At 39.9% G+C, this 25,117-nt stretch overlaps 3 protein-coding genes across 5 annotated transcripts; 1 reads left to right on the top strand and 2 right to left on the bottom strand.

Annotated features, from left to right (window-relative positions):
- Positions 1–13: 13 nt before the first annotated feature.
- On the top strand, positions 14–3,728 carry ogfod2 (2-oxoglutarate and iron-dependent oxygenase domain containing 2). The gene is made up of 7 exons (XM_058635364.1): positions 14–400; positions 483–539; positions 1,043–1,153; positions 1,264–1,363; positions 2,155–2,279; positions 2,391–2,648; positions 2,909–3,728. The coding sequence occupies exons 1-7, from the start codon at positions 215–217 to the stop codon at positions 3,173–3,175; spliced, it is 1,104 nt and encodes a 367-aa protein (XP_058491347.1). The 5' UTR covers positions 14–214; the 3' UTR covers positions 3,176–3,728.
- Positions 3,729–3,833: 105 nt separating this feature from the next.
- Positions 3,834–10,767, bottom strand: ppm1f (protein phosphatase, Mg2+/Mn2+ dependent, 1F). 3 transcript variants are annotated; one of them, XM_058635360.1, is made up of 8 exons: positions 10,630–10,767; positions 8,369–8,578; positions 6,726–6,856; positions 6,237–6,439; positions 5,875–6,063; positions 5,472–5,615; positions 4,672–4,765; positions 3,834–4,548 (listed from the first exon to the last, which is right to left on the bottom strand). In XM_058635360.1, exons 2-8 carry the CDS (start codon positions 8,530–8,532, stop codon positions 4,151–4,153), a joined length of 1,323 nt encoding a protein of 440 aa, XP_058491343.1. In that variant the 5' UTR covers positions 8,533–8,578; positions 10,630–10,767; the 3' UTR covers positions 3,834–4,150. The 3 variants fall into 3 exon arrangements, with proteins under 3 accessions (XP_058491343.1, XP_058491345.1, XP_058491342.1); XM_058635362.1 differs by having other exon boundaries at positions 10,626–10,745; XM_058635359.1 differs by lacking the exon at positions 10,630–10,767 and adding an exon at positions 10,385–10,564.
- Positions 10,768–11,235: 468 nt separating this feature from the next.
- On the bottom strand, positions 11,236–24,871 carry top3b (DNA topoisomerase III beta). The gene is made up of 18 exons (XM_058637141.1): positions 24,586–24,871; positions 20,508–20,639; positions 20,095–20,201; positions 19,704–19,778; positions 19,359–19,555; positions 19,049–19,205; positions 18,845–18,958; positions 17,737–17,827; positions 17,464–17,618; positions 17,243–17,348; positions 16,356–16,502; positions 16,067–16,240; positions 15,627–15,755; positions 15,354–15,503; positions 14,442–14,542; positions 12,789–12,990; positions 12,303–12,490; positions 11,236–11,626 (listed from the first exon to the last, which is right to left on the bottom strand). Exons 1-18 carry the CDS (start codon positions 24,653–24,655, stop codon positions 11,354–11,356), a joined length of 2,568 nt encoding a protein of 855 aa, XP_058493124.1. The 5' UTR covers positions 24,656–24,871; the 3' UTR covers positions 11,236–11,353.
- Positions 24,872–25,117: the final 246 nt, after the last annotated feature.

Genomic DNA, 25,117 nt, shown 5'->3' with positions numbered 1-25,117 from the left:
CTTTTCTTTTTAATTATTCATATTTATTTGCCTTTAAAATGCTGGTGTGTAAAGGTACAAAAAATAAATAGCAAACTTAAAAACAAGAATTTACAAACATTGTAGGGTTAACTGTCACCGGAAGACAGCAGTGCTGTGCACGAGGAGGAAAGCTACCGTTTATACCAAACAGAAGAAGAAGACGAAGCAGCAGCAGAAGAGGAACCGTCAGCTGATGTTGTTGTTATTGTTGTTGTTATTGTTTATTTTGCCTAAACTCTCAGTGATGAAAAACAACCAGGACGTAAAGCGTCAGTTTTTCACGTGCAGCTGTTTCACCACGGACAATATTTTCCTGCACAAATACAAACTTCACGTTCGCTTCGTGTGTGAGCAGCAGTTTATGCTGGACTATGAGAGCGTGAGGAAACACCAACTACAAGTTTATGTCTCTGTGTAAATCGTGTTTGTTCATTTATTTCTTATCCTGTGTTGTTTGTCAGCTGCTCAGGAAACTCGGCTGCGTCACTGAACGGCACTTTACTGAAGTACTCGACGAGGTAAGTGGTTATTAAAGTACAAATACTTTGTTACTGTACTTAAGTACGTATCTGTCTAACTATCTTTGTTACTCGTTACCAAATGAAATCAGAAGAAGAAAAGTTAGTATTATGGTCTGTATTTATATAGAACCCATATATAAGCATCTTGCATACGGACACAGACTATGCAGAGCCAGGAATTGAACCCACAACCTTCCAGTTGAAGGACGACTAGTCCTATCACTGAGCCACCATGGCTAGATCCTACTTAAGTACAGTAAATGTCATATACTTTTACTTAAGTAATAATAAAATATTTAGTGTATAAAGTATTATAAAAAAAAGTTACTTCAACTTCTACCAAAGTCATTTTCTGGTAAGGTGCTTGTACTTTCTTTTACTCAAATGTCCCTTTAAGGTACTTTATAACTGCTGTAATCGAATTACCAAATACCTCCTGCACTTAACCTCAGTTACATTGTTACTCGACTCTAAGTTAAGCGTTAGTCCACTCTGTTTAGATTTCTCAGGAAGTGGACAGACGAGGGCGCCTGAGCGCGGCGTCTGCAGAGAGAGCCGTGGTTATAACAGACACTTACCAGCCTCTCCATCCTCATGTCTACCATCTGCAGGTATTTACTTGCTCATAATAGTGATAATAATAATAATAATAAAAATAATAATAGTAGTAATAATCACTGACACCCTGCTGAGACTCACCTGGTCTTTGCCTTCACCTCAGGAGTCTTACCTCGCTCCAAAGTTCAAGGAGATCGTGGAGTTCTGTCGAATCGGCGACGCCAGTGAACAGGGTCTGCGAGACTTGCTGGAGGAAGTGACAGGTGAGAGTTTCTTTTCTTATTTAATCTCCTCTCTGTGGCTGAGGCTTCACTGCTGCTTCCATGTGTCCACACTGCATATAGAAAACCTAATTGGAGCTGCAGGACGAAGGAAACAGCAGCAGCATTACGTTCGTGAGAGGTTAAAATCGTGATAAAAATATGTGCTTCTTTAACCTTGCCCTCTTAGTCGTGACGTAAAAGGCAATTTAAGTGGTACAAGATTTAAAAAAATCTGAATTCATCATCAACTGACAGTGATTGATGACTTTTATTAGACCTAAATAGTCTGTTAAAATCAATATTTCAATATTTGGGGATTAAAATTAGGGGTAAAATCTCAAATTGTGACTTTTCTGACATATTACAGCTGCCATGAGGTATACATTTTTTGTGAAGTAAATAATCACATACAATATGTTATGTATATGCCATAGTTACAAAATAAAACAGGCTTACGGTTAAAAACCTGAGTAAAATTTTTACATGTTGGTTTAATAAAAGTTAAGTTTGTAAACCACTCACTCTCCCACACCAAAGTCCATAGAGAAAATCAGGGATTTTAGCTTGTGGAGAGACACAGCAGCTGCTGATCTACTGCTGCCCTCGTGTGGTCAGTTTGTGTTACTGCAGCAGTGGATCAAAAACTCCTGTGTGCTGCGATGTAAAAAATAATCACTGATTTTCTCTACAGACTCTGGTGGGGGAGATTTAGTGGCTTCCTTCCAAACATTAACTACTATTTGATAAATAGAGAGAGCATCTTTTGTTAAATCCCAGTTTTTCTGTTTTAGCTCCAAGAGTTTACCGCTTCCCTGTGTTTGAGAGAAACTTCTGCGAGGAGCTGGTGGAGGAGCTGGAGCATTTTGAGCGGTCGTCAGCACCCAAAGGAAGACCCAACACCATGAACCATTATGGGGTAAACTATCACTCCTGCCCACTGAAAAGCTTCAGAAACATTTAAATATATAATAATAATTTAAATATCTTATCCGTGGCTTTCTTTATTTCCTCCTTTGTGTATCCCTAGATCCTCCTGAATGAACTGGGCTTTGACGACACTTTCATCACGCCTCTCCGTGAGCAGTATCTACGTCCACTCACCTCGCTGCTGTACCCAGACTGTGGGGGGCGCTGTCTGGACAGCCACAAGGCCTTTGTGGTGAAATACGACATGAAAGAAGACATGGATCTGAGCTACCACTACGACAACGCAGAGGTCACGCTGAACGTCTCCCTGGGCAAGGACTTCACTGAGGGGAACCTTTATTTTGGAGATATGAGACAGGTGAATATGCTGTGTTTTTACTATAATAATACTCACAAATACAGGACACACAGCATTTTTGTTTGTAAGGATGTTTAACCGCATTGAAAAGATTATAAATTGGGGGAAAACCCATTCAGTGTGAAATTGAGTGTAATTATTTGGGAATGCCAAGTCATCATCTCCAACTATAGTGTCCCCGTTTGTCATTTTTAATCCTTAACTTGCACTAAATGTTTTGTGACTGCAGTACTCACTGTGTGCTTTGTCGCCCCCTGCAGGTTCCGTTAGGTGAGACGGAGTGTACGGAGGTTGAACACAGGGTCACCGAGGGCCTCCTTCACCGCGGTCAGCACACGCACGGGGCTCTGCCCATCGTCTCCGGTCAGCGCTGGAACCTCATCGTCTGGATGAGAGCGTCGCAGGAGCGTAACAGACTGTGTCCCATGTGTAACAGGACGCCCACACTGGTGGAAGGAGAGGGTTTCGCTGACGGCTTCACCAGAGATTCTGCTGCTCTGCCCTACGTCTCCTGTGTGTTAACATAACTTCTCACAGTTTCATTCAAGTAAAAAGAAAAAGAAAATCAGAGGACTTCAGCTGAGTAGATGATGACAGATTGTGTTCATGCAGCTCAGGAAAGTGGTCACGTGACCTTGACACACATCTAAATGTGTTTTTTGTGAATCATTTATCACAGCACCTTTATCTGAAATACAACTACGTCCTGCTGAGGGTCACAAAGTGGCTAAAACATACTTATACCTGGGCCACACTGGTTGTGTGTGCAGTGTTTGCTGATCAGATGGTTTTTCACACATTAATCTTGTCTGGCTGCTGGATTAGCAAGGATTAGGAGAGATTTTTCTGAATGTTTAGGTGGTTTAAGGGTTGATTCGCCTTTGGAATTTAGGAAAATTTGTTTTTAATGAAAATCCGATTTCTCTTTAAATTCCACTGCCAAAAGCTCCCCTTTGGCTCCTGTAGTTAAGCTTAGGCTCTCTTGAGGTTAGATTTTTGTGTGTCTGATATATTGTGTATATGCTTGTATTTTGTTGCACTTTATCCCCAAGGGACAAGTAAAACTTGATTTAATAATTACCTTGTCTATTGTAGGTTGTTTTTAAGAAGGAAACCGAGTTTGGGTTGTTTTGGACCCTCTTCCTGTCTTGTACACAATATTCAGTTTGACATCAAAGTCAAATGTAAGATATAACAAGAACAAGTTTATTAAAAACAGACCAACGTCAAAATTAAATACTGACATGTTTTTTTTTTACAATATGTTAACGTACATTAAAAAAGTACATGGAATAAATTGCTTTGAAAAAATAAAATAAATTGGGAGAGCAGGGGGCGGGGTTATTAAGGCGTGTGTGAGTGTGTGTAACATATTCAACGAACATAAAACTGGTGTTGGATCAGTTGTTCACTCACACAGGCAGTGTGGCTGCTCGCATCTCTTAGGAGTCTGACAGCAGTTTGGCAGAGTGGCGTCTGTGTGAGCGGCAGGTTGTCCTCCCTCACTGCTGTGGTGCATCCTGGGAGGCGGAGTCCTCCCCAGTAGTGTGCGCTGCTGCTGTGGTTGTGTTTTGAGACAACAGCAGCTGCTCCGGTGGACGCAGGAAAACCACCATCACGGTTATGTTGTCGCTGGAGCCTGCTTCTTTAGCGACTCCTACCAAATGTTGAGCGACTCGCAGTCCTTTCAACTCCACAGACTGTTGCAGAGAATTTTCTTCGCCTTCCTCTGGGTCGTCAGGCTCCCGGAGCCCCTCTAGGACCAGATCAGGGACCTCTGAAGGTTCGACTGAGTCAAAGAAGCCGTCGCACGCCAGTAAAACGTAGTCCTCGTCTCCCAACAGCTGAACGGTCACGCAGTCGGCGTCTCCAGATACGTAAGGTTTCTGGTCAAAGTCACCTGCAGGAGTGAAGTGAGTGGTTGTCTGGTTAAAACAACGTTTTGGGAGCTGGGTTCCAGAGAGCAGACACAAATAACGCTGCTTGTTTGTTTGACGTCACAAAGATCAAAGACTTTACTCACCTATCGCCCTCGACACTGCGTATGTGCCGTTAACGCGCCAGCAACCCTTGAAGGTGACGCATCCTCCGAGATCCTCAATTCTTTGTTTCTCATCCTGGTCAGTGGAAGATAGAGAGAGAGAGAGAGAGAGAGATGGACGTTACCACCTGATCACCTTCGTACCTTTATGTGCAGTTACTTATTGTAACCCATCTTGTGCAATCCATCCAATTTATCGGATGAGTCATTTTTTTTATCAATTAAATAATCGTAAAGACATTACAACAGGCAAACAGACAGAAATATTTAAATGTAGGGGTAACTCATTTATCAGCTTAGTTCCACAGTATATTTATAAGACCACCAAAAAAGGGCCAAGAGTGGTATTATACCAAAGCTACCACTAGAGGGCACTGTGAGGTGACACATAGACACAGGCACCATTTATATGTACATACAATGTTAACATAGTGAAGTAAATACTGTAATATATTATCACTTGCCATAAAGAAACTCCTGCAATCACTTAACTGAACATTTGAACATGTTTTTACTTTATCTTATTTTTGTATATACTTGTACACAGGTCTTGCCATCTTCTATTGACAACTAAAGAAACATAAAGATGACAATAACCAATAAATCTAAATCTCTGAAAGTACAAAAATAGAAAGATTGGGAGGAAAAGACATTTTAGAAAAACCAATTATGGCTTGGTGTGACTTGGAAACTGAAGAACTACCAGTCTATTATGAACGTGTCTGACCCTTTGTGTTTTACATGTTCCATGTTCTGTGTGTGTGTGTGTGTTACATCCGGACCTCTCTGTCTGGTTTATGGGGTTCCATGATTGTTACGACTTGTCCCTTCCTGACCATCACTGCCTGAGAGTCTCCGAGCCAGGACACAGTCAGCTCTTGACCCTGGATCAGCACGACTACTCCTGTAGTTCCAGTCCGCAGACGCTGACGACAACACACACACACACACATCTTTAAATCAGTCACTATAAAGTTTTCTGCATATTTATTTCTTTTTATTGCAATTTTTACTATTTGAATCATCTTAACACCGGCATTGTTTGTTTCATTGTAAAGCACCTTTGAAAGATGCTATGTAAATAAAGTTATTGTTACTTTGCACAGACTATATTTATTGTATAATAGTAATGGTAATTTATAGTACAGTGTGTTTGTGGTGCAGAGTCAGTGGTTGCATCAGTACCTCTCTCTTAGCTTTGACTCTGAACATGTCGTCTGTGTGTTTGAAGGCAGACTTTAAGGCCGCAGCTGCGTCGCTCTGCAGCGTTTCCTGTTTACTCAGGGCGACATGGAGGTGGGTGACGGCGTAGTTGGCAGCGTCCACGCCTCCGTGTCCGTCAAACACAGCGTAGTAGGCGCGGTCCACTCCGTCCTGGATCATGATGGGGGAGAGAGAATGAAAGTCAGATATTTGTTTGAAGGTTATCTTAAAATATCACAAAATACCAACATTTGGCAAAACTTTTCAAAAGACAAACAAAATGGGAAAAAACAGTGACTGATGATGTTTGGTGCTGCAGCAAAAAAAAAAAATTATATTTGTACCTGGATATTAAAGAGCTGGTTGAACTCGGGTAGTGCCAAGTGTTTGTCCTCCATCTTCCTCCGTGTGTTCCTTATGGCATGAATGGAGCAGAGGCGGAGCTTTGGAGGAGGCGAGGGAGGCTGAAAGGACTTCTGATGCCATTCCAAAGCTAGAGCAAACAGTTTGTTGAGGAAGAAACGCTGGACTGGCACCGTCTCAAGTACTGATGATGGGACAAAACAGAAATAAAAAAGAAATCAATTAGACATGATTTGGTTCTCACTGGTGATGTTGAACTTTGAACAGCGACTCCTGTGTCCCTACCGAGCTAAAACAGCTCATTTCCAAATAATTAAAATGACAACTATTAGACAATAATTGTTGTCAGTAAGTGGTTCTGTGATCATCACTAACACATTTAACACAGTAAACCTTTTGTTTGCCTATACTGTAAGAAATCTTACATCTTTTACTTCATGGGAGGTGAACATCCAACAGGATACACTTACACACTGCTTTTTCCTCTTCTTCCTGGTCGGCCCAAGCTTCCTGTGAGCAGTAGAAAGGTGTAAGGTCACTCTGCAGCAGCTGGGACACTGCGGTCTGACACAGGAGGGCGCCGAGAACTGAAGGAGCTAATCTGAAACGACAAACAAACACAGAAACACAGAAACGTGTGCATCGTCAGGATCAGTGACTTAAATGCAAATCAAGCCAGAGTTTGACAGGTCAACCTCAGGTCAGACACAGGCAAATGGGTGGAATAGGACCAGGCCAAATCAGTGAGCATGTGACTGTGAGATCAACTCTATGACTTCATTTCTGCTTCAAATAAAGTCAACCCACAGACAGGAAGTGTGGAGAACAATAGTGTTTCTGTAGCGAGAGTATTAAGTCTTCCTGATGGGGCATAGTTGTGAAGGAAAAACACACGAGTAGCAAAAACGGTGCAGAAACACAGACAGACAAACATGTTTTTTGTGGAAATACTTCTTGTTCTACATCACAGTAACGCACATATCTGCAGACATGGCCAACAAAGCCAGCGGATGCATCACAGACAAGCATCTGACATCACGTGTGTGTGTGTGTGTGTGTGTGCGTGTGCACGGAGGGAGAGAAACTTGATTGTTTAGTGTGCCACGAAATATACGTTTAATCATTATTTTGGGAAAAAGTGACAGCCCTAGTTTCTGATAATGATGGAACCCCCCTGTGTCAGATTACCAATTCAATTAAGGCTGCAACTAATGATTATTTTTTTATAATTTATTGCATGTCAATTACTTTATCGATTGGTCCATAAAATGTCATAAAATGTTGTTCTCAAATTTAATTATTTGTCCACAAACCATTTTTTTTTTTTTAAATTTTAATGATTTCTTGGTCAAATGGAGTGAAAAAATTATCTATTATCGAAATAGCTGACGATTAATTTAGTAATAGTATTTATAATAATAATAATCAATGCAGCCCTAAATTCAATATCAACTTGCTGTCTGAGATTCAAAACACAGCAACTCTGGACATGAAATTTATAAATCAAAGATCACATGTGAGGAGGAGGAGGAGGAGAAGAAGGAGGAGGAGGGGTCAGGGCTTTCTTGTTTCACTGTTGTACAGTGTCAGCAGCAGCTGTTCTGTCCATGCATGCTGAAAGAACAGGACAAGAGCAGAACTGTCTGGAATGATAGGAATGTGCGCACGCACACACACACACAATTATCTTGTTCAGCATTCCCAGTGAGGACACTCATAGAAATAATGCATTCCCTAGCCACTAATCTTAACCATCGCAACTAAATATCTAACTTTCCTTAAACATAACCCCAATTCTAACCCGCACATTAAAAGCAAGAATTAATCTTCAAAAAGACCCTATTACAGTCCTGTACACATACACACATACATACAGAGTGGGAATGCTAATTACACCAAGTACTCCTGCCGATTGTTCACACTATCAGTTGATTAAAAACACTCTACATTGAGCCATACTATGTGTACAAATTACATGATGTTAAACTAATGCAAATTATTAGAAGAAGAAGAAGAAGAAGAAGTGCAATTAACAGAGAAAGTGGTGACAGCCATCTTGACGATGTGTTTATTTAGCTGTCGTCTCTCCTGTGATTCTCCCTCTCAGTCGTACCTGTTCCCCAGCATCCGCATGCCCATCTCCAGACTCTCTCCATACAGCTCCTCCAGGGAAACTGTGCGACTCAGCGGGTTGAGGGGCAGCACGCTGTCTTCGTCCAGAGTAGGAGGGTAATCCTCCACAAATCTGGCCAGGAATTTCCTGGCCTCTTCGTCCATCCTGACGACTCCGACAGCAGCAAACCCTACGGTGAATGGACTGGGCCTTGAATGACAAAGGAAGACAAGGCGTTAGATTTCACCATGACAATGTGAGAAGGAAACTTATAGTAGTTAGAAATTATAATATAAAGAAATTTGACTATTGTGAGATTGACACACAAATCAATGAATATTAGTCAGGAGTGAGTGTGCGAAGCCACCTCCGAGTTGATCACATTCCAGTTCAGAAGTTGGAAAACAACATTATTATTATTATTATTATTATTATTATTACTACTACTACATGGACAACATTGCCTTATTATATAATTCTAACCCTGGAACACTGAAGGCTGAGAATCTAACACTTTTTGACTCCTTTTATTTTTGAGGCAACGGCGTTAATTGGTAATATGTGCACTTTAAATGTTCCTGTTGTTTTGTAGGTCACATTTATTTTTATTTAATATTAATGTTTTTTTTTTAAAAAACAGTTCATAGTAAAATGGTTTAAATGCCAACATTTAAACTAATAACACCATTTCCATTTCAAGATATCTTCAGTTCCTCTGGAATTATGATAACCAGTCATATCATTACATTACAGGAAGTCATAATTAAGTGACATATGTCAACAATGGAAATATGAATATCTGCAATGTCAAAGCCCATATACACAAATTGAAAAATAATTTATCCTGAGAGAAACGGAGTTGTGATGGAGACAAACGAAAGTGCCAAACTTAAGTCTAGTCACCACCAAAACATGGCAAAAAACACTGCATCCGGCCGGACATTACTGACTGGGAGTTGCCTTTTCTCACTCAGACAAAGACAGAGTGTGTGTGTATACTTGTGTTATCCCTGGTACTAGTGGGGCAGAACTGGTGGAGGATAATGCTTTATTTACACTGTGTGTTTGTGTACTAGGCAGAAGGATTAGTATTAAGAAACAACATAATAACCAAGGGCTTTACAAACTGTGAACCTTGATTGTGTGATGCAAGAATCACAGAAAATGTGTTGAATTATTTTCGTGTTCAAACGTGCCATGGCTGTCTGTGAAGTATGCATTTGGATGCTAAAACCAAGGGCTACAACTAGGAATGATATCTGACGATAAATCGGGAGTACTTCGGCCAATAACCGATACTGATATAGAGATCTAGTGAAATAAACATAATATTTTGCATACTCCTGTTGCAGCAGATATAAATAAACAAATAAATAAAAGAATAGTTGCAGAGGGCACACGCTTAGAAGACAAGGAGGTAGCAGCATACAGTTTTTTGTCATATCTGCCATTATCAATAATACCAACTGATGTGAAATCACCATTGGCGGATTATTATTTATTAATTAGTCACTTATTACAAATTACACATTTTTGTTCTCAGATTGTTGATAAATAATTCTAAGTGGCAAAAACCTAACCATTGTCCATACTAAAGTTAATTTTTTTGTACATGACAAAAAAGATCAGCAAAATAAATAAATAAATAAATAAATAATTACTAAATACATCAGCTGCCCTGGTTTCTAAGAAAGTTTAAAACCACAATTTCACCCAACGTTCACCCGGGAGCGTAACACATTTTAAATTATCTGTCATTTTATCACAATGATAATCTATTTTCAACAGTTGTGAACAGTTCAAATCTTGACATGATTTGACAAAATATTTAACAGTTAACATTTGGAGCTGAATATTTTTTCAATAACTTCTTAAAACACGGTTGCAGTTTTTTGTTTTTGATTGTTTGAATATGACATTAACCCATATTTGCACGTCATTTTAAATCACAGTGGCATTTGACGTAGCATTAGCTTAATATTTGATGGTAGTTTTGAATCAAATTCAAACACTTACCGCTGCAATTCACACACCAAATCATTTACAGCTTCAGTAACAAGCAACTGAATTGGTTAAACGTTTTATTCCACGTGTGAGAGGGAGGCCGTTATTTCACGTTAACCGGGGGTTAGCTAAAGTTTGAGTTAGGACTCCGAGATACGCCCACGCGCGCACACACAACGGAGACATTATACGCATAAACACGAGGAGACAAAGAGATAAAGTGATGAAAACACACACACAGACACACACAGACAAACCTGTGTTTGGAGACTTGCGGTGAATCACTGCTGATAACAATGAACTCCCAGCACCAACAGTTCTTCTGTTAACAGAACGGACGGCAGCGTCCCAACACTCGATTGGACCACTTTCCTGTACGTCAACACACTTCCGCCCTACTTCCGCTGTCAGATTTAAAGGACCATACCACACTTACAACAGCCATGGACCGTACCAATATTATTTATAAGACTTCTCACATTAAATACTGTAGAAGCAGGGCATTAAGACAGGAAAAGAAGGATTTAACCATATTTTTCGACGTCTACAGGGATTAATATAATATATATAATATACATATTAATATCTTTATTACATCCTAATACCAATTATAACCTTAAACCTGATTTTGTTTTGTTGTTGTGAATATTGCATAAACCTATTTTAAAAAACTAAATTCACAATATCAATAAAGAGCATGAAATATTTTTTAAATCCTAAAACCAATAATTTCCACAGTGTAAATGTTGCTTGAAATACTTTTATTTAAAATATTTAAATAGAGACTAAAGTAATGTTTTTCTTAGGATATTTTGAAATTTGTAGCATTTATGAGCAATATTTTAATATATTGGTTGACAAACGAGCTCAAAGAAGACTTTATTTTAAACATATCTTTTACTTAATCGCAACCAAACACATGACAAACAAAATGTCTATTTACTGACATGTATGTTTTCATACTGTATCAAATAACAGACACTATACAAAGTAAGCTGCCAAGGCGGCCATTTTGTCCTTTGGTTTTTTGGGATTGCCGCGGCGTCCCCGTCCTCGTCCTCTCCCTCCTCCTCGCCTCGCGCCGCCCCGGTACCTCATGGTGGCGTGTTTGAGCTCCACGAGGTCCTGGAAAATCTGATCGCAGAACACGCAGCCCGTGTGCTGGGTCTCGCCGGCAGGCAGTGGAGTGCGAGACTTGTTGAAGTCGACCGCGACCAGGGAGGCGTCGCAGGCGTCGCAGCTCTCAGGAGCCACCTATTGGGAGGAGAGAGGATCGTTAGTGGAAGCAAATACTGGAGGAACAAGAAAGAGAATTTAAAATGTTTAAAGAAAGAGAATTTAAAATGTTTAAACCCTTCTGATATACAATTGCAATAAATAAACTGTGTTGGCCTGTGTTGGCTAGTAGAAGTTAAATTTGTCCTGACTACTTTGTAATGATCAGAATACTAATAAAAGGATCACTGTTAGTTTTCTGTCGAGCTGTTCCTCTCTCTCACCACACTGGCGACTCTTCAAAACATCCATTAAGTTTTTTTTTAACCTCCATAAACAAAATGTGACATTTATTGCCTTTACTGTGACGCAGCAGCAACACCTCAGCAGGCAGACACACTTATCTTCACTAAAAGCCATACATTAATACTTTTTACAGAATATTCTGAGTGGAATGAATGAACTGATTGTGTGCTAAACAATAGTGAAAGTGTTTTTTGTATAGATTTTCCCATTACCACCACCTGGTGGAGGTCAGTGGAACAGCCTGTTGTGGTCATGAGTCTTTCATACACTAATTTGCCTAAATTGGAGGAAAGAGGTTCCTGCAACTTAAAGTTCCTTTCATTGTGCAGGTGGAGACACAGAGATCTCAGAAAAATCAGCTGCTCATGTATTTGGGACGAATAAAATCTATTACTGACAGTTTTCTCACCTGTACTCTGTGTGCGTGTTCAAAGAAGTGGACCACAACGTTGCATTTATTACAGGCCATCCTCCACTTTGGTCCAGAGGTGGGATCCAGCACCAGAACCCCAGACTCACACTCCACACACTGTCCAATGCCCAAGGAGTTGAGAGAATGCTGACAGGTCGGATGTGTGCACTCGTTACATCCCATACCTGGAGAAAGCAGACAGAAAAAAGCTAAACGTGGGACCTAGAAACTTTGTTCTAATTTATTCTTTTTTGTTCTATTCTATTCTCTGTCATTTAACTACTGCAACATGTGCATTTCCCCAGTGTGGGATCAATAAAGTCTAATTTTATCTAATCTAATCTGCTTTTCAAAACATTTGATCAAATATGAATTGATTACTAAATAAATTGTCAAATAGTTTGATAATCAAATAATCGATTTAAATGTATACGTGGTTTTTCATTTGTCATAATGATAATATAGAACAAGATGATACGGTACCTTTTTTCATGTCTCTGAAAGGCGGGTTGCTGTAGCAGTAAGGGCACAGGGGGTAGCTCTTGCCCCGGGCGCCTGACGTCCACAGCACGAGCTCAAACTCGTCCAGTGGACAGCGCAGCTCCTTGTACAGCTTGATGGCTCCGTTCTGTGGAAGACTGTAGGTCTCGTCACAGTGGGAGCAGTGGAGCCTGCTGGGCTTGGCCTGTGGTGGATCAAATGTGAAAATGTAAATGAATGAAATGTAAGAAACAGAGTCAGTGGACTGACTTTCCGCACAGGAGTTGTCGATCCATTGCTGCCTCCTTTATTAAATCCAAATGTTTTATTTTGTGACTTCAGCGTTTGAAATCCTTTGGTCAGATTTATTAAACTTATTTTGCAGAAGAGAAGAGTTATTGAGTTACAAAGCGAAACAGACTTGCTGTTTAACAGAATGATAAAGCAGGAAATGTATTATTAAGAAAGTGCAAGTTTATTAGGTGAGGCTTTTAAAAGCTAAACCTGTTTCCTGTCCAGATTGACAGCCAGTCAGTCCACCAAAGTCAACCGAAGGACAGGGGGTGGTGAAAGGGGGGTGGGGGCCGAAGCACAAGATGAACACCCTGTGACCTCCAGTCGTCAAATGTGCTGAATTTCTATATGTACTTTCAGAGGTGGCAGTGACGCACATCATCGGGGGAAAACGTGGAGCGCTCTAAGCCCACGCCTCCCAGATTACTTCATACAAGGGTTACCTTGTAGCTTGCGGTATCCACGAGAACACGCCACTTAATAGGCACATGTAAGCCCACCACGCACATTTTCAGATAAAACCCGCAATGACTAAGAGATCTGCAGCCTCATGATTCATTCATGAGTTTAAGAGTGGCTCTTCCATCAGGCAAAAAATGGTAATTAAGATGAACTTTGAAGGCCAGAACTCGGCAGCCAGACATCATGTGGTCCAGAGAGGAAAATGAATGAAGCCTCGTTGATCCCTCTTCTCTTCCTGTTCCATTATGGCGCCACAGTATTTTAGCTACACTCTTGTCGTGTTCACCGTCTCAGCTAAAGCAGGTAGCTGTCCTAAGTGAGCATCTGCCAGCAACTTGATTTGCCTGAGGCACCAGAGCATAAGAAGCACTGTTTAATGTGTTTAGTGACACCTGTGAGCTTTGGCCTCCTCTCTTAGGCCTGGTTTAAACAGCAGCCCAAATCAGACATTTAAGCATATCCCGATAGTTTCTAGCTTGATTTTTTTGGCAGTCGGAACAGCTAAAAAAACACATGAGATCCAATTTTTCCAAAGTATATTCAAACCACATACGGAGGTGGTTTCGAATGCGATTGTGATTGGATTTTTAGGATCTACTGCCTTGAGAACTGCAGTCAGGGTTTACCGTTTGTCTCATTCACTAGATTAACAACAATAACGATTGAGTTTATATAAAGTCATGACTCAAACACCGGAACACCGTTTCTATGCATATGATCTCATAGGTATTAGATCCTCGATGACACCTTTAAAAAGCTGCTGCAAACTTATGTATTCACACAAGCATTTGTCTACTTTTTAGTGTCAAATTTTTGTTCTTGTTTTTCTTTTTTCCACTTTAACACTGTAGTGAAGCAGTATTTCTGTGTCAAGGTATTTTTCACCGTTTCCCTACTGACCTGGATGTACTTCATGAAGCGGTGACACTTGCCACAGCGGGACAGCGGCTTCCCACTGGCAGCGATGGGAGAAAAGGAGACTTCCATCAACTCATCCATACCTTTAATAAAAACACACAAAACAGACAGATGCTGTAATACACTGCTGCACAGAAGTCAATCAAACCACAAATAATATTTCCCATAACTATGTATTGTACTCTTGCTAAGCTAATCATGTTCGTCTTGAAAATGAGAACCTGTGTCCCCGGTAAGATCACTTGTATAGTCGTGCTGTCAGTTTATATTCTGAAATTTGGATTTTCTTTCAAATTTCTGTTCCAATTCAAATAATAGTAATAATAAATGATGCTTTTTAATGCTTTAGCCCCAGAAAATTAAACCTAGAGAGAGTGCCTAGACATTTTGGTCAATTATTGACTTTGTTTCAGACTTTGCAATTCTGAATGTCTTCGATTTTTGGAAAAACTGGCAGCTATTGTCAAGATTAAGGTTAAAAATGACAAATAAATCGTCATGAAGTGGCACCCACGGTACTCAGGTTTTTATAATATAGCTTTAATATAGCTATATAGCTATAATACAATAACAATAGTTATAATTATAATATAGTTATTAGCTGGTACAGCCATACAGTTAAAGCTGCATTTGTACTTGACCTAAAGGGTTCGGTTAGTCCCAAGATTGCTGCCTAAATGCGGGTTTTAAACGTTTAATTTCCACCAGCCTCTGAAACTCACTGGACAACAGAAGCAGCTAATCACATGTTTTTGCAGAAGCCATGTACTGTAGCATTTCTGTCAACACCTGATTAGCCCCGGTCTGAATCTACAGCCTCAACAACATCACAACGTCTACAGTACAACATGAGAGCCTGCAGCCATTTCTTTTCATTGTGTACAGAGAACTTACTGTTGATGGAATCCACAAAGTAGTGAAACTTCCTCTTGAAGATATCCAGTGTATGCTGCAGCACCTGCTGGAAGTTCGCTTTGCCCTGTGCAATGAGGTTCAGTTGTTTCTCGACTGCGCTGCGTATGGTCGGCAGAACCAGCTCTGCATCTGCGAAACACACACACGGTACACAGTAGCACCATGAATTTGACTAGTTATTTGGTCCCACGTTAAAAGAGTTCACACCAATCCCTCATTAGTGTAAGATAATGAACAATAATATAAGGTAACCTGTCTTGTAGTAGCCATGTACGAGGACAATGCCCAGGTTTGTTGGTTTTAACTTGCGTCCGTTCTCTATCGTGACGTAGTTCCTCTGGCAGATGTTGTTGATGTGGACTGGGATGCTGGCGTCAGTACCTGGAGGAGGAGAGAGCAGGATTCAACATCTGTAAAAAACCCTCCTCTCATTATACCCATTCTTCAACACTGATGGAGCAGCTGCAGAACATGGTGGGACATCTACGAGTTAAAGATATTTTTTCACATTACATGGTGGAGACCAAACTAGAGCTAAAGGTAGATTTTTTTTCTTACATATATAATGTGAGAAGAGGAGAATCTCTACATTTGCTTTAAAGGGACACAGCAACCTATGATCCACTGATATGCTCTCTTACACGTTCTGTTTCAAGACATAAACACAATAAGATGTATCCAACGAGTCTTACCAATGCCATGTTTCTCCATGAGCGTGATGAGTTCGGCCTCGGTCAGGTAGTCCGGGGGGTTGGTCTGCTTCTCCACCAGCTTGATCTCGTCTACGGTGTAAGTGTCTCCTCGCTCACAGTCTGGCATGGCTTCTTCCAGGGGGATGCCCTGCCACGGCATCACAGCTGTGAAACCTGGGAAAATACAGAAGTAACACTGAGGAAAGTCCTTTTGTTTTTTACTTCTACATCCTTTGTGAAGTTACGTGGTGAGTTGAAAAAAGTGTCACGGTGAATGTGTCGTCAGTACCTGGTGAGATCAAAGCCTTGCCACTGCATGAGAACGATTCCAGGCCAATGCTGAAGTCTATTGTGGTCTGCAGGTATTTGCAATCCTGACTGACAGTGGCTATGAAATGACGCGTGATGTACTCGTATAGTCGCCAACCATCACTGCCTGTGGAACAGAGGAAGAGACAGAAGCAGGGTTAAAGGCTGATAGAGGAAGATAAGGGAGTTTGTTAATAAATTCATGTGATAGCGCGTCATGTAGGTCTATGCTACTGTGAAGAGTGGTCAAAAATCATTTGAAGCATGAAACTTAAAATGAATATGCACGACCAGTCAAACGTTTGGACACACCTTTCCATTTACTTGAATGAGGAAGCGTGTGCAAACTTTTGACTGGTAGTGTAGGCGTCAAGCTTTCTGAATCTCACATTTCGATTTCAGTTCCTTCATGATTCCATTTAAATCAATTTATGATTCAAAATCATTTTTTATTCAAACTTGAATCATTACATCCAGCTGCTCATTTGAGGGTCTGCTCTGCTGTTGTGCGCTAACAAAAGTTTAGTCATCATGAAATCAGAGTAAAGTGTTTTAGCTTTCAGATTAAGCAGCTTTTATATTAAAAGTTTTTACATGTATTTAAGATGAATCTGTACAAATAACCCGGGTATAGTCAGAAAAAGTTATGTTATTGTTTGACATACCTTGTCTCATTTGTAATAATAAAATTGAAGCCTTCATTTTCTACTATGCTGTAAGGGCAACACATTACGCCAGTCAAAACTGAAGCATCGTTACTCTTTGGTTCAATTTTGTATGAATTAAGAATCGCAACCCTCTGCAAAAACAGAAAAAGCACAGTATGGAGAGACCTTTATCAATGATCAAATTAGCTGCGTGACCCACCCAGTTCCGCCTCTGAGGCCGCACGCATGGGAGTGATGGGTGGATGGTCTCCTGCATCACTTCCTTTCCTGGGTCGGTTTAATCCGGCTGAAAGTAGAGCCTTCACCTGAGAGAGAGAGGATGTTTTTCGAAACATTTGTCACGTGTATCCACTTCGTGCTTATTTATTTGACTATGAATACGACTGATGTGTGTCCATGACGACCGCAGTGACCCCTCACCTCCTCTGCCCACATGGGATTGTTGGCCTGCTGCTTCAGGGTTCCCTTCAGGTCAAAGTTCTCGGGGTAGTGGGTCGTCTCAGTACGTGGATAGCTGATGTAGCCCTGGGTGTAAAGACGCTCTGCGATCTGCATGGTGTGCTGAGGACCCATACCTAAAGAGATTAACAAAAAGAAAATGAATCCAAATCTACACCACGAGATACTGAACCACAGCAAAGACCAGCATTGACCAGTGACAGAATATGAACAGATTGAAACGTGTGAATATACCTAAAGATGAGCTGCCCACTCTCAACATCTCCACTGTGTTCAAGGCCTGAGGTCTTTGCTTGGCCTTTTCCTTCTTACTCACCGACTCCACCTGTGAAAAAGACACATTCTACAGCTTACAACATGTAGTATTGTATATTCATTTGTTCAATTGTCTTCATTTATTTAATAGATGTTAAAATTCACATTTATTATTCATCATTTACCACACAGTCCTCTTAACTGTGTGTAATCTGGCAAGTTATGTTGTGATAATATTACCTTTTTCTTATGAACGTTATTAAACAGGATGGATTATCCACCTGCTTGTTTTGGGAGTTGCAACTTTCCTTTAAAAACTACACTAGGAAAATCAATAGGAAGCAAGCCAACACATACAATAATAAGAATAAGAATAATAAACAAATGTGTGGTAACAAGAGTCACAATAAAACAAATGTTTTAACTTCTTCTTACATGAACTTTCCAAATATTAAATACTGTCTGATATCATGATAGGATTAACTCAATGTTTAAGACACTATAAAATCTCACTAGAGAAACATTTATTTATTTATTACAGCCATTGGTCAATGGTCCTCTGTAGTATAACTAACATTACTAGTACGAGTAATATAAATAGTAGTAGGAATAGTAGTAAATGTTTATTGTTCCTTTGAGTCACACAACTGAGGTCACACAGACAAACATGTACAAGTCAATAATGTCCCACCACACTAACCACACAATCAAACACCGAACACACAAGACAATAAACACAAAACCACATTTAATTATACAATATTGTGTTAAGACTGAAGAGTTATTTTGTTGTTTGGTTAGTTAGAGATAATTGTAATAAGTATTGTAATAATATTTTTTACATTTTATAAACAGGTGTAACAGATCTGTCTGATTTAAAATAAACATCTGGTTTAGTGTTTAGCTTTGATTTCCTTACCTTTAACTAGCTGGCTCATACTATAATCAAGTAGTGTTTACGTTACATTAAACAAAACTGGATGTCGTTATGTTATTTTATGTTTTAACAGTTCATGGTTACTTATTTGTGAGTAGTAGTGGAAGTTAGAGCAGAGTAAACTTTGTACAGTTAGGATTTTGCGTTTACCTTGGCCTCCCTGGACGTCTTGGCCAGATTAACAAACATCTGACCCACATCCCTGTCAAAGACCCTCACTCTGTCCCAGTCCAGTGTCAGTGGGCTGTCCTTCCCTTTGAATACCTGGAAAAAACAAACAAACACAGCATGTGTCTTACAAAAGCACAGAACCAAGAGATAATCAACAACGATGGAATGGAAACAGAGACTCACCTTCGCCTGGATGACCCAGTAAGTCTCAGGTTTAAACGACTGGATCTTGTCATGGCGTTCCACACAGAAGCCTAGCGTGGGGGTTTGACAGGGTCCAAATGAAATCAAGGAGGAGTCCAGGTTGCCGTACTTGCCCTGAAAATACTTGGTCTGGAACCTGGAATATATTTGACACAGGAAAAGTCAGATTAAAGCTCTACTCCCTCCTGCTCGCCCAGTTTCCTGGACGTGCAATGAGCAGAGCGAGCAGCATGGTACTGACAATGACATTGTCTTTTCCCAATATGTGAGGCTGTAGAAAGTCACATACCTGGTGAAAGCACAGCCAATGCGCAGATCCAGCTCCTGCCGAGCATCCACTGACAGTGCCTCGTTGCGGTTGGGCTCTCCCAGGCTGTTCATGGCGTTCCAGATGTCCGTGTCGGTGATTGAGCTGAACTTGGCGCGGTAAACCGTCCGTTCCCTGACACTCTCTTTGTTCATCACTGGCTCAACTGCATCCAGTACCTACAGTGTGAGAGAAATCATGACTTTTTAAGAGTGACTTCACCTGGTATTACAGGAGAAAAACAATATGTGTTGTGAATAAAGGTTTAATCCCAGGAAACGTGATGCATTTTAAAACCACATGTAAATGTAAAGTGGCCTAATTTACCTCGAAACAGATGTTCTCGCCCTCTTTATCACAGTCCAGCCATAAAACCACGTAATCACAGCCTCGGCCTTCAACCTGTACAGTACAGCAGAAATGGGGTGAGCATTAACATAATGTGTTAACTTATTAAGTTTACATCCTTAAACTTAATAAGACATAGAAACAAGACAACAAAAACAAACTAATAAGACTGTAGACTGTAGCTAAACCAGCTCTGTGTTTGTGTAGTTTGTCGAGAATGTTTTATTGATTCAAATTTGGCCAGAAACACATTTTTCTGTGTTCTCTTTCGTCACTTTACACAGACTTTAACAGTGGTGAAGAGTTATTAAATAAGAACAGTGCAGTAGTTGAATAAGGCAGAATGACTAAATTAACCTCGAGGACCAACCTGAAGGAACTTGACCATGTTGAGTTTGGGGTTGGCCTCCTTCTTCTCTGTGGGAGCTTTACTAAAGAGCTCTGCAGGATCCACTTGGTCCCAGTTGTTGTACTTCCCTGTAAAAAAGTAAATAAATGAAGTTTAAACCTGACTGTTAATGAAGATGAAAGTTTAAGACGTTGAGGAAACAGACTCAGAAATTGGAATTACGTGCATAAAGTAACTCAAAAACACACACAGACAAAGTGAAGATTTGAAGTATTCAGACTCAGAGATGTGTCTCCAAACTAATTAGGATCAAAGATGTGTGGGGGGGGCGTTTAACAACAACAACAGCAACAGCAGCAGCAGCAGCAGCAGCAGATCTGTAAAACAGCTTTAAGCACTAAATAGAAAAGAGATAACTGAAGGACGACACTCACCAATGAAATCCAGACTCATTACGTGTCCACAAACAGACGTCATCTTAAAGCGGACAGTCTGGCCCTGGAAGCTGCCGCTGTAATCGTGCACCGAACATGCTCCGTTAAGTCCCTTTCGACTCGTACAAGTTCCTGAAAGCAAATACGAACAGATTATTATTATTATTATTATTTTTACTGTCATTATCATTAATATAAGTACAAATATCACTACTAACACCATCAATAGTTGCTGCTTACTAGGGCTAGGCAACAATTTGCCAAATATGTAGAGATACAATTTTCTTTAGTAGCGAGAAAACAATTGATTACATTGGACATAGTAACCAACCAGGAAAATACACACATTTTGATATATTGTGAAAAAGATATATTTGGAAAAATAATACCTTCAAATAATCAAAAAATGTTTTTACTAGAAATGCCCGCAAGTTTGAAGACATGCACTTAAATCCAGATATTCTGTGTGGCCCATGCATTCTGATTATGTTGATGATTAATGTTTTCATGTGTACTATCTTTAGTCTTTTCATCTTAAAAATGAATTCAAATTAGTATCGATTAATCGATTATCAATCCATTATTATTATTATCATCATTATTATTATTATTATTATTATTATTATTATTATTATTATTATTAATAAAATGATTCAAAACACCGTTTTCTGATTTTTCAGCTTCTTAAATGTGAATATGTTTCTGATGTCTTTGCTCCACATAACACAGAATTGATTAAAAGTGAATCATTTTGGTTTGTGTACAAAAACAGGACATCATCACTTCCACGGTTTGAGAAAAACTAATCAGATTATTACTGTATTATTACTGAGTGAGTGAGTGAGTGAGCGAGGGGGCACTCTGGTTCAATGCTACATGCTAATGTCCTCTTTGAATTAAACCATTCTCTCAAGGCTAAATGCTAATGACAGGAAGAAGATGGACCACGACAATTGTGATGGGAACTAAAATGGACAACGCACGCACACCAACGCACACAAATGCTCTGACCGCTTTATAAATAGAAGGTGGTCCAGGGGTTTGGAGCCAACTGGAAAACTCATCATCAAGACAAGAAACAGAAGCTTCATCACGCCAAACTCCCAACATGGAACAACTGCAGGTAAGAAACATCCCCTAATGTTGTTGATGACCGGAATATTTATTGAGAGCGACCACATCTGGGCCTCAGGCAAAGGTCCCATGCTAGGGTAATTTATTTTAGAGTTATAATTATATTTATTTATATTTGTAGACGGTAACAGCTGGGAGGGGCTCGTTGTGACCCCATATTCACTATTCGATTTGTCTGTTGATTATTTTCTCAATTAATAGTTTGGTTCAGAAAATGTTGATCAGTGTTTGTCAAACCTGGAAATAATGATGTTTCTCAAATGTCTTGTTTTAACGATTCCTTTGTCTTATGGAGCAAAGAAACCAGAAAATATTCACATTTAAGAAGAAAAAATTACTCTTAACTTATTAAATTGATTGTGGACAAGGGCTGCAACAATTAATTGATTATTAATCGATTAACTACCTATTTAAGTCGATTCATAGGTTTGATATTTGTTTTAATAATTTAAGACCAATTCTCTGATTTTTCAGCTTCTTTTTTCACATCTCCGGGACCAAACAACTAATCAATTAATTGGAAAAAACTGAATCTTTAGTTGTGGTGTTTTTGGGGAAAAACCGATCAACATTGTCCGACATATATGGACCAAAACCGTCAAAAAAAAAGAAATTAACATATGAATTTCTTCAGTAACTTGGAAATCTGTCCACACTTGTTGACACTGTGTTGGTTTTGTGTGTGTGTCCAGCAGCTGCGCGTCTTTTTGCTGTGCCTGCTGGCTCTCCAGCAGTGTCAGGCCATCCCACTGGGTAATCAGTGTGTGGACGAGTCCTTCTGCACATACAGCCTGCAGGACTACCACAGTCAGCTCGTGAACCTGCCCAGCCACATCAACGAGCGCAGCATCGCGACCTGGAGCTACGTGTAAGTGCACACATGATGAATCACAGCGCAGGGTTTTTATCGGCTGTCAAAGACATCGAAGGGCCAGAGGATGAATAGATTTGCTGAGGAAACACAATCACTGCTCAACACTGGTTGGCTTTCGCTTCTAATTTATGATTTACGTATTAAATCATTTTTAATAAGATAGATAAGATAAGACAGTCCTTTATTAGTCCCGCAGTGGGGACATTCACAATACAGGATTTCTGAATTGAGAATTGGCCTACTCGCTTCAGCGGGGACCAAAGTCCCTGAACGCTGCTGTTTGTCAGTGTTTGTACAGAATGTAAATGTTAATGCACTGTAATTAAACTTCATGTTTAACAAACATGTTGAGTAGTGACACATTCTGGCCCACCTGCTTTATTGGGGACCAAAGTCCACGAACGCTGCTGTTTGTCAGTGTTTGTACAGAATATTAACAAAAAAAAACCCTCACAAACACAGAGCTGGTTTAACTACAGTCCTGCTCTCTGTCTCCATCAGTGATCACTGCAGCCTCACAGCAGGAATATGCTCTTCATTTCCTCACCTATATGAATTTTAAGTTGAGTAGTATATAAGATGTGTGCTTCTCTGTTGTTGTTTGCCTAGTTTAAGAAAGTACTACCTATGAGAAACAACAAAGGGAGTGTTAATGGTAATTATTGCATTTATTTATTTATTTTCGGTTGTACATTCTGATTTTTAAAATCTTGACTATAGGGTTGGGAAAAAAATCTGTGGCACCTGAAAAGAATATCTTGTCCCAGACCAGACTTTTGGAACCACTGCTCTTGACTTTAAGCTATAGATTATTTAAATTTGTCCCGCTCTCTCATCAGGGAGAACATCGACCTGAACCGCGTCCCTCAGGTCATACACGAGGCCAGCTGCCATACCAGCCACTCCTGCCGCGGACTGGATGGCACTTTCGGTCTAGAGACCATCCCCGTGTCACTGAGGATGCCCGTTCTCAGGAAAAATCCCAGCTGCTTCTCTCTGGAGTTTGAGCTCATCACCATAGCTTGCATATGTGCCATTTCCAGACACAGCTGAACAGGACTGAGTGCTCTAATGTCAACAGATGAAGACCAGAAATGAGTGTGTTTGATGAGACAGAGCACGGTAAAGACGGCATTTTCTGCCAAATCATCCATTTCACTCACTGTTATTGTTTTCCAGTGGACACTGAAAATGTCACCATTCAATATATAGCACATGTAATTAAAGCTATTTTAGATTAACTGGTATCATCGCGTCTGCATGAAGTATTCTGGTTGTTGATAGGGTGGCTACTAATCATTGAAATCCCAAAATGTTTTTTGTCAACAGACCAAAGTTATTTACTTCACTGCAAAGAATATAAAATTATAAAAGAAAATATTAATGTAAAGGTACAGTGTGCAACATTAAAGGGGGTTTGTTGGTAGATATTGAATATTCTATTGAATATTCTACCCATAGCTATGTTTTTGTGTATAACTGCTTCACAAAATAAAAAAAAACTGTTTGATTTTCATAGGCTTCGAATTTGGGATGGGCATGAGTTTTCGATTATTCACCCGATTCTAAAAAAAAAAATCAGTCGATAAGTTAATGTGACTATTCGTAATGTATTAAAAGGATACAAAACAAATGTTTTATCCATGATTGCATTTATAAAAGCAAATCCTTCTACTCCACCGACTACCTAATTTGTGGTTGATCTATTATCACAATGTGGCAGCAGAAGCAAGCATTTAGTCAGGGGACGCTGGACTGCATGTGCGTTTGCATCACATGCTTCACTATGCACGGAATATAAAAATGTCAATAAAAATCAGCAACAGCATTTTAGCTGAGTCATGTTGTGGGCTGTTTATTTCTTATTTATGGTAGAAGAAGATGTGTTGCACAAAATGATGTAGAGGTGGGTCAAGATATCAAATTGGTGATTGGTATCATCATTAGAGCTGCAAGTAATGATCACTTTCATAATCACTTTCACATTGCTCTATTCCTCTTATTCCTTCTGTTCTGAAATGACGTATCTTTACACTACATTACATAACACAACGGTCACATCGAACTCACCTTTCGAGAGGATTTTGGCGATGGACTGAGCCAAAGACGGCTTCTCCGCCACCATCAGAACAGTCCTCATGATGGAAAAACAGCCTGGTACTAAAAACAACAGTTAACAGCGCTCAGCTGGCGACACAAGGTGGCGCTGTTGTCTCACGGTCACACACCGCGTCAATAAAAGTTACACAAATACGCAATGCGATAGAGAAAATCTCAAAAATTGCCAACATTACTTGCTAATAGCCTACACAAAAGGCAGGCGAGCGGCCATGACAGATATGTTTATTTACTTCCGGTGACAAGCGGAAGTTTCTTCTTCGTCTTCTACCCACCCCGGGCGATTTCCACCTAATCGGTCCGCTACCGCCACCAGTTGATTTATATACGTCTTAAATACCGTATTTTGTATAAAATACAAATTAAGATATGTCTTGGTTTTTTTTATGTTTTCAAGAAACGAAGGTTTGTCACCGTCATAAAAAATATTGCATACTTATTTGTCCAGGCAAGACTAGAATGTAAAGAAACAAATGATTTAATA

Source organism: Solea solea, chromosome 8 (genome assembly GCF_958295425.1).
Source record: "Solea solea chromosome 8, fSolSol10.1, whole genome shotgun sequence".
NCBI classification, from domain to species: Eukaryota; Metazoa; Chordata; class Actinopteri; order Pleuronectiformes; family Soleidae; genus Solea; species Solea solea.
This window is presented reverse-complemented; position numbering and strand designations above follow the sequence as displayed.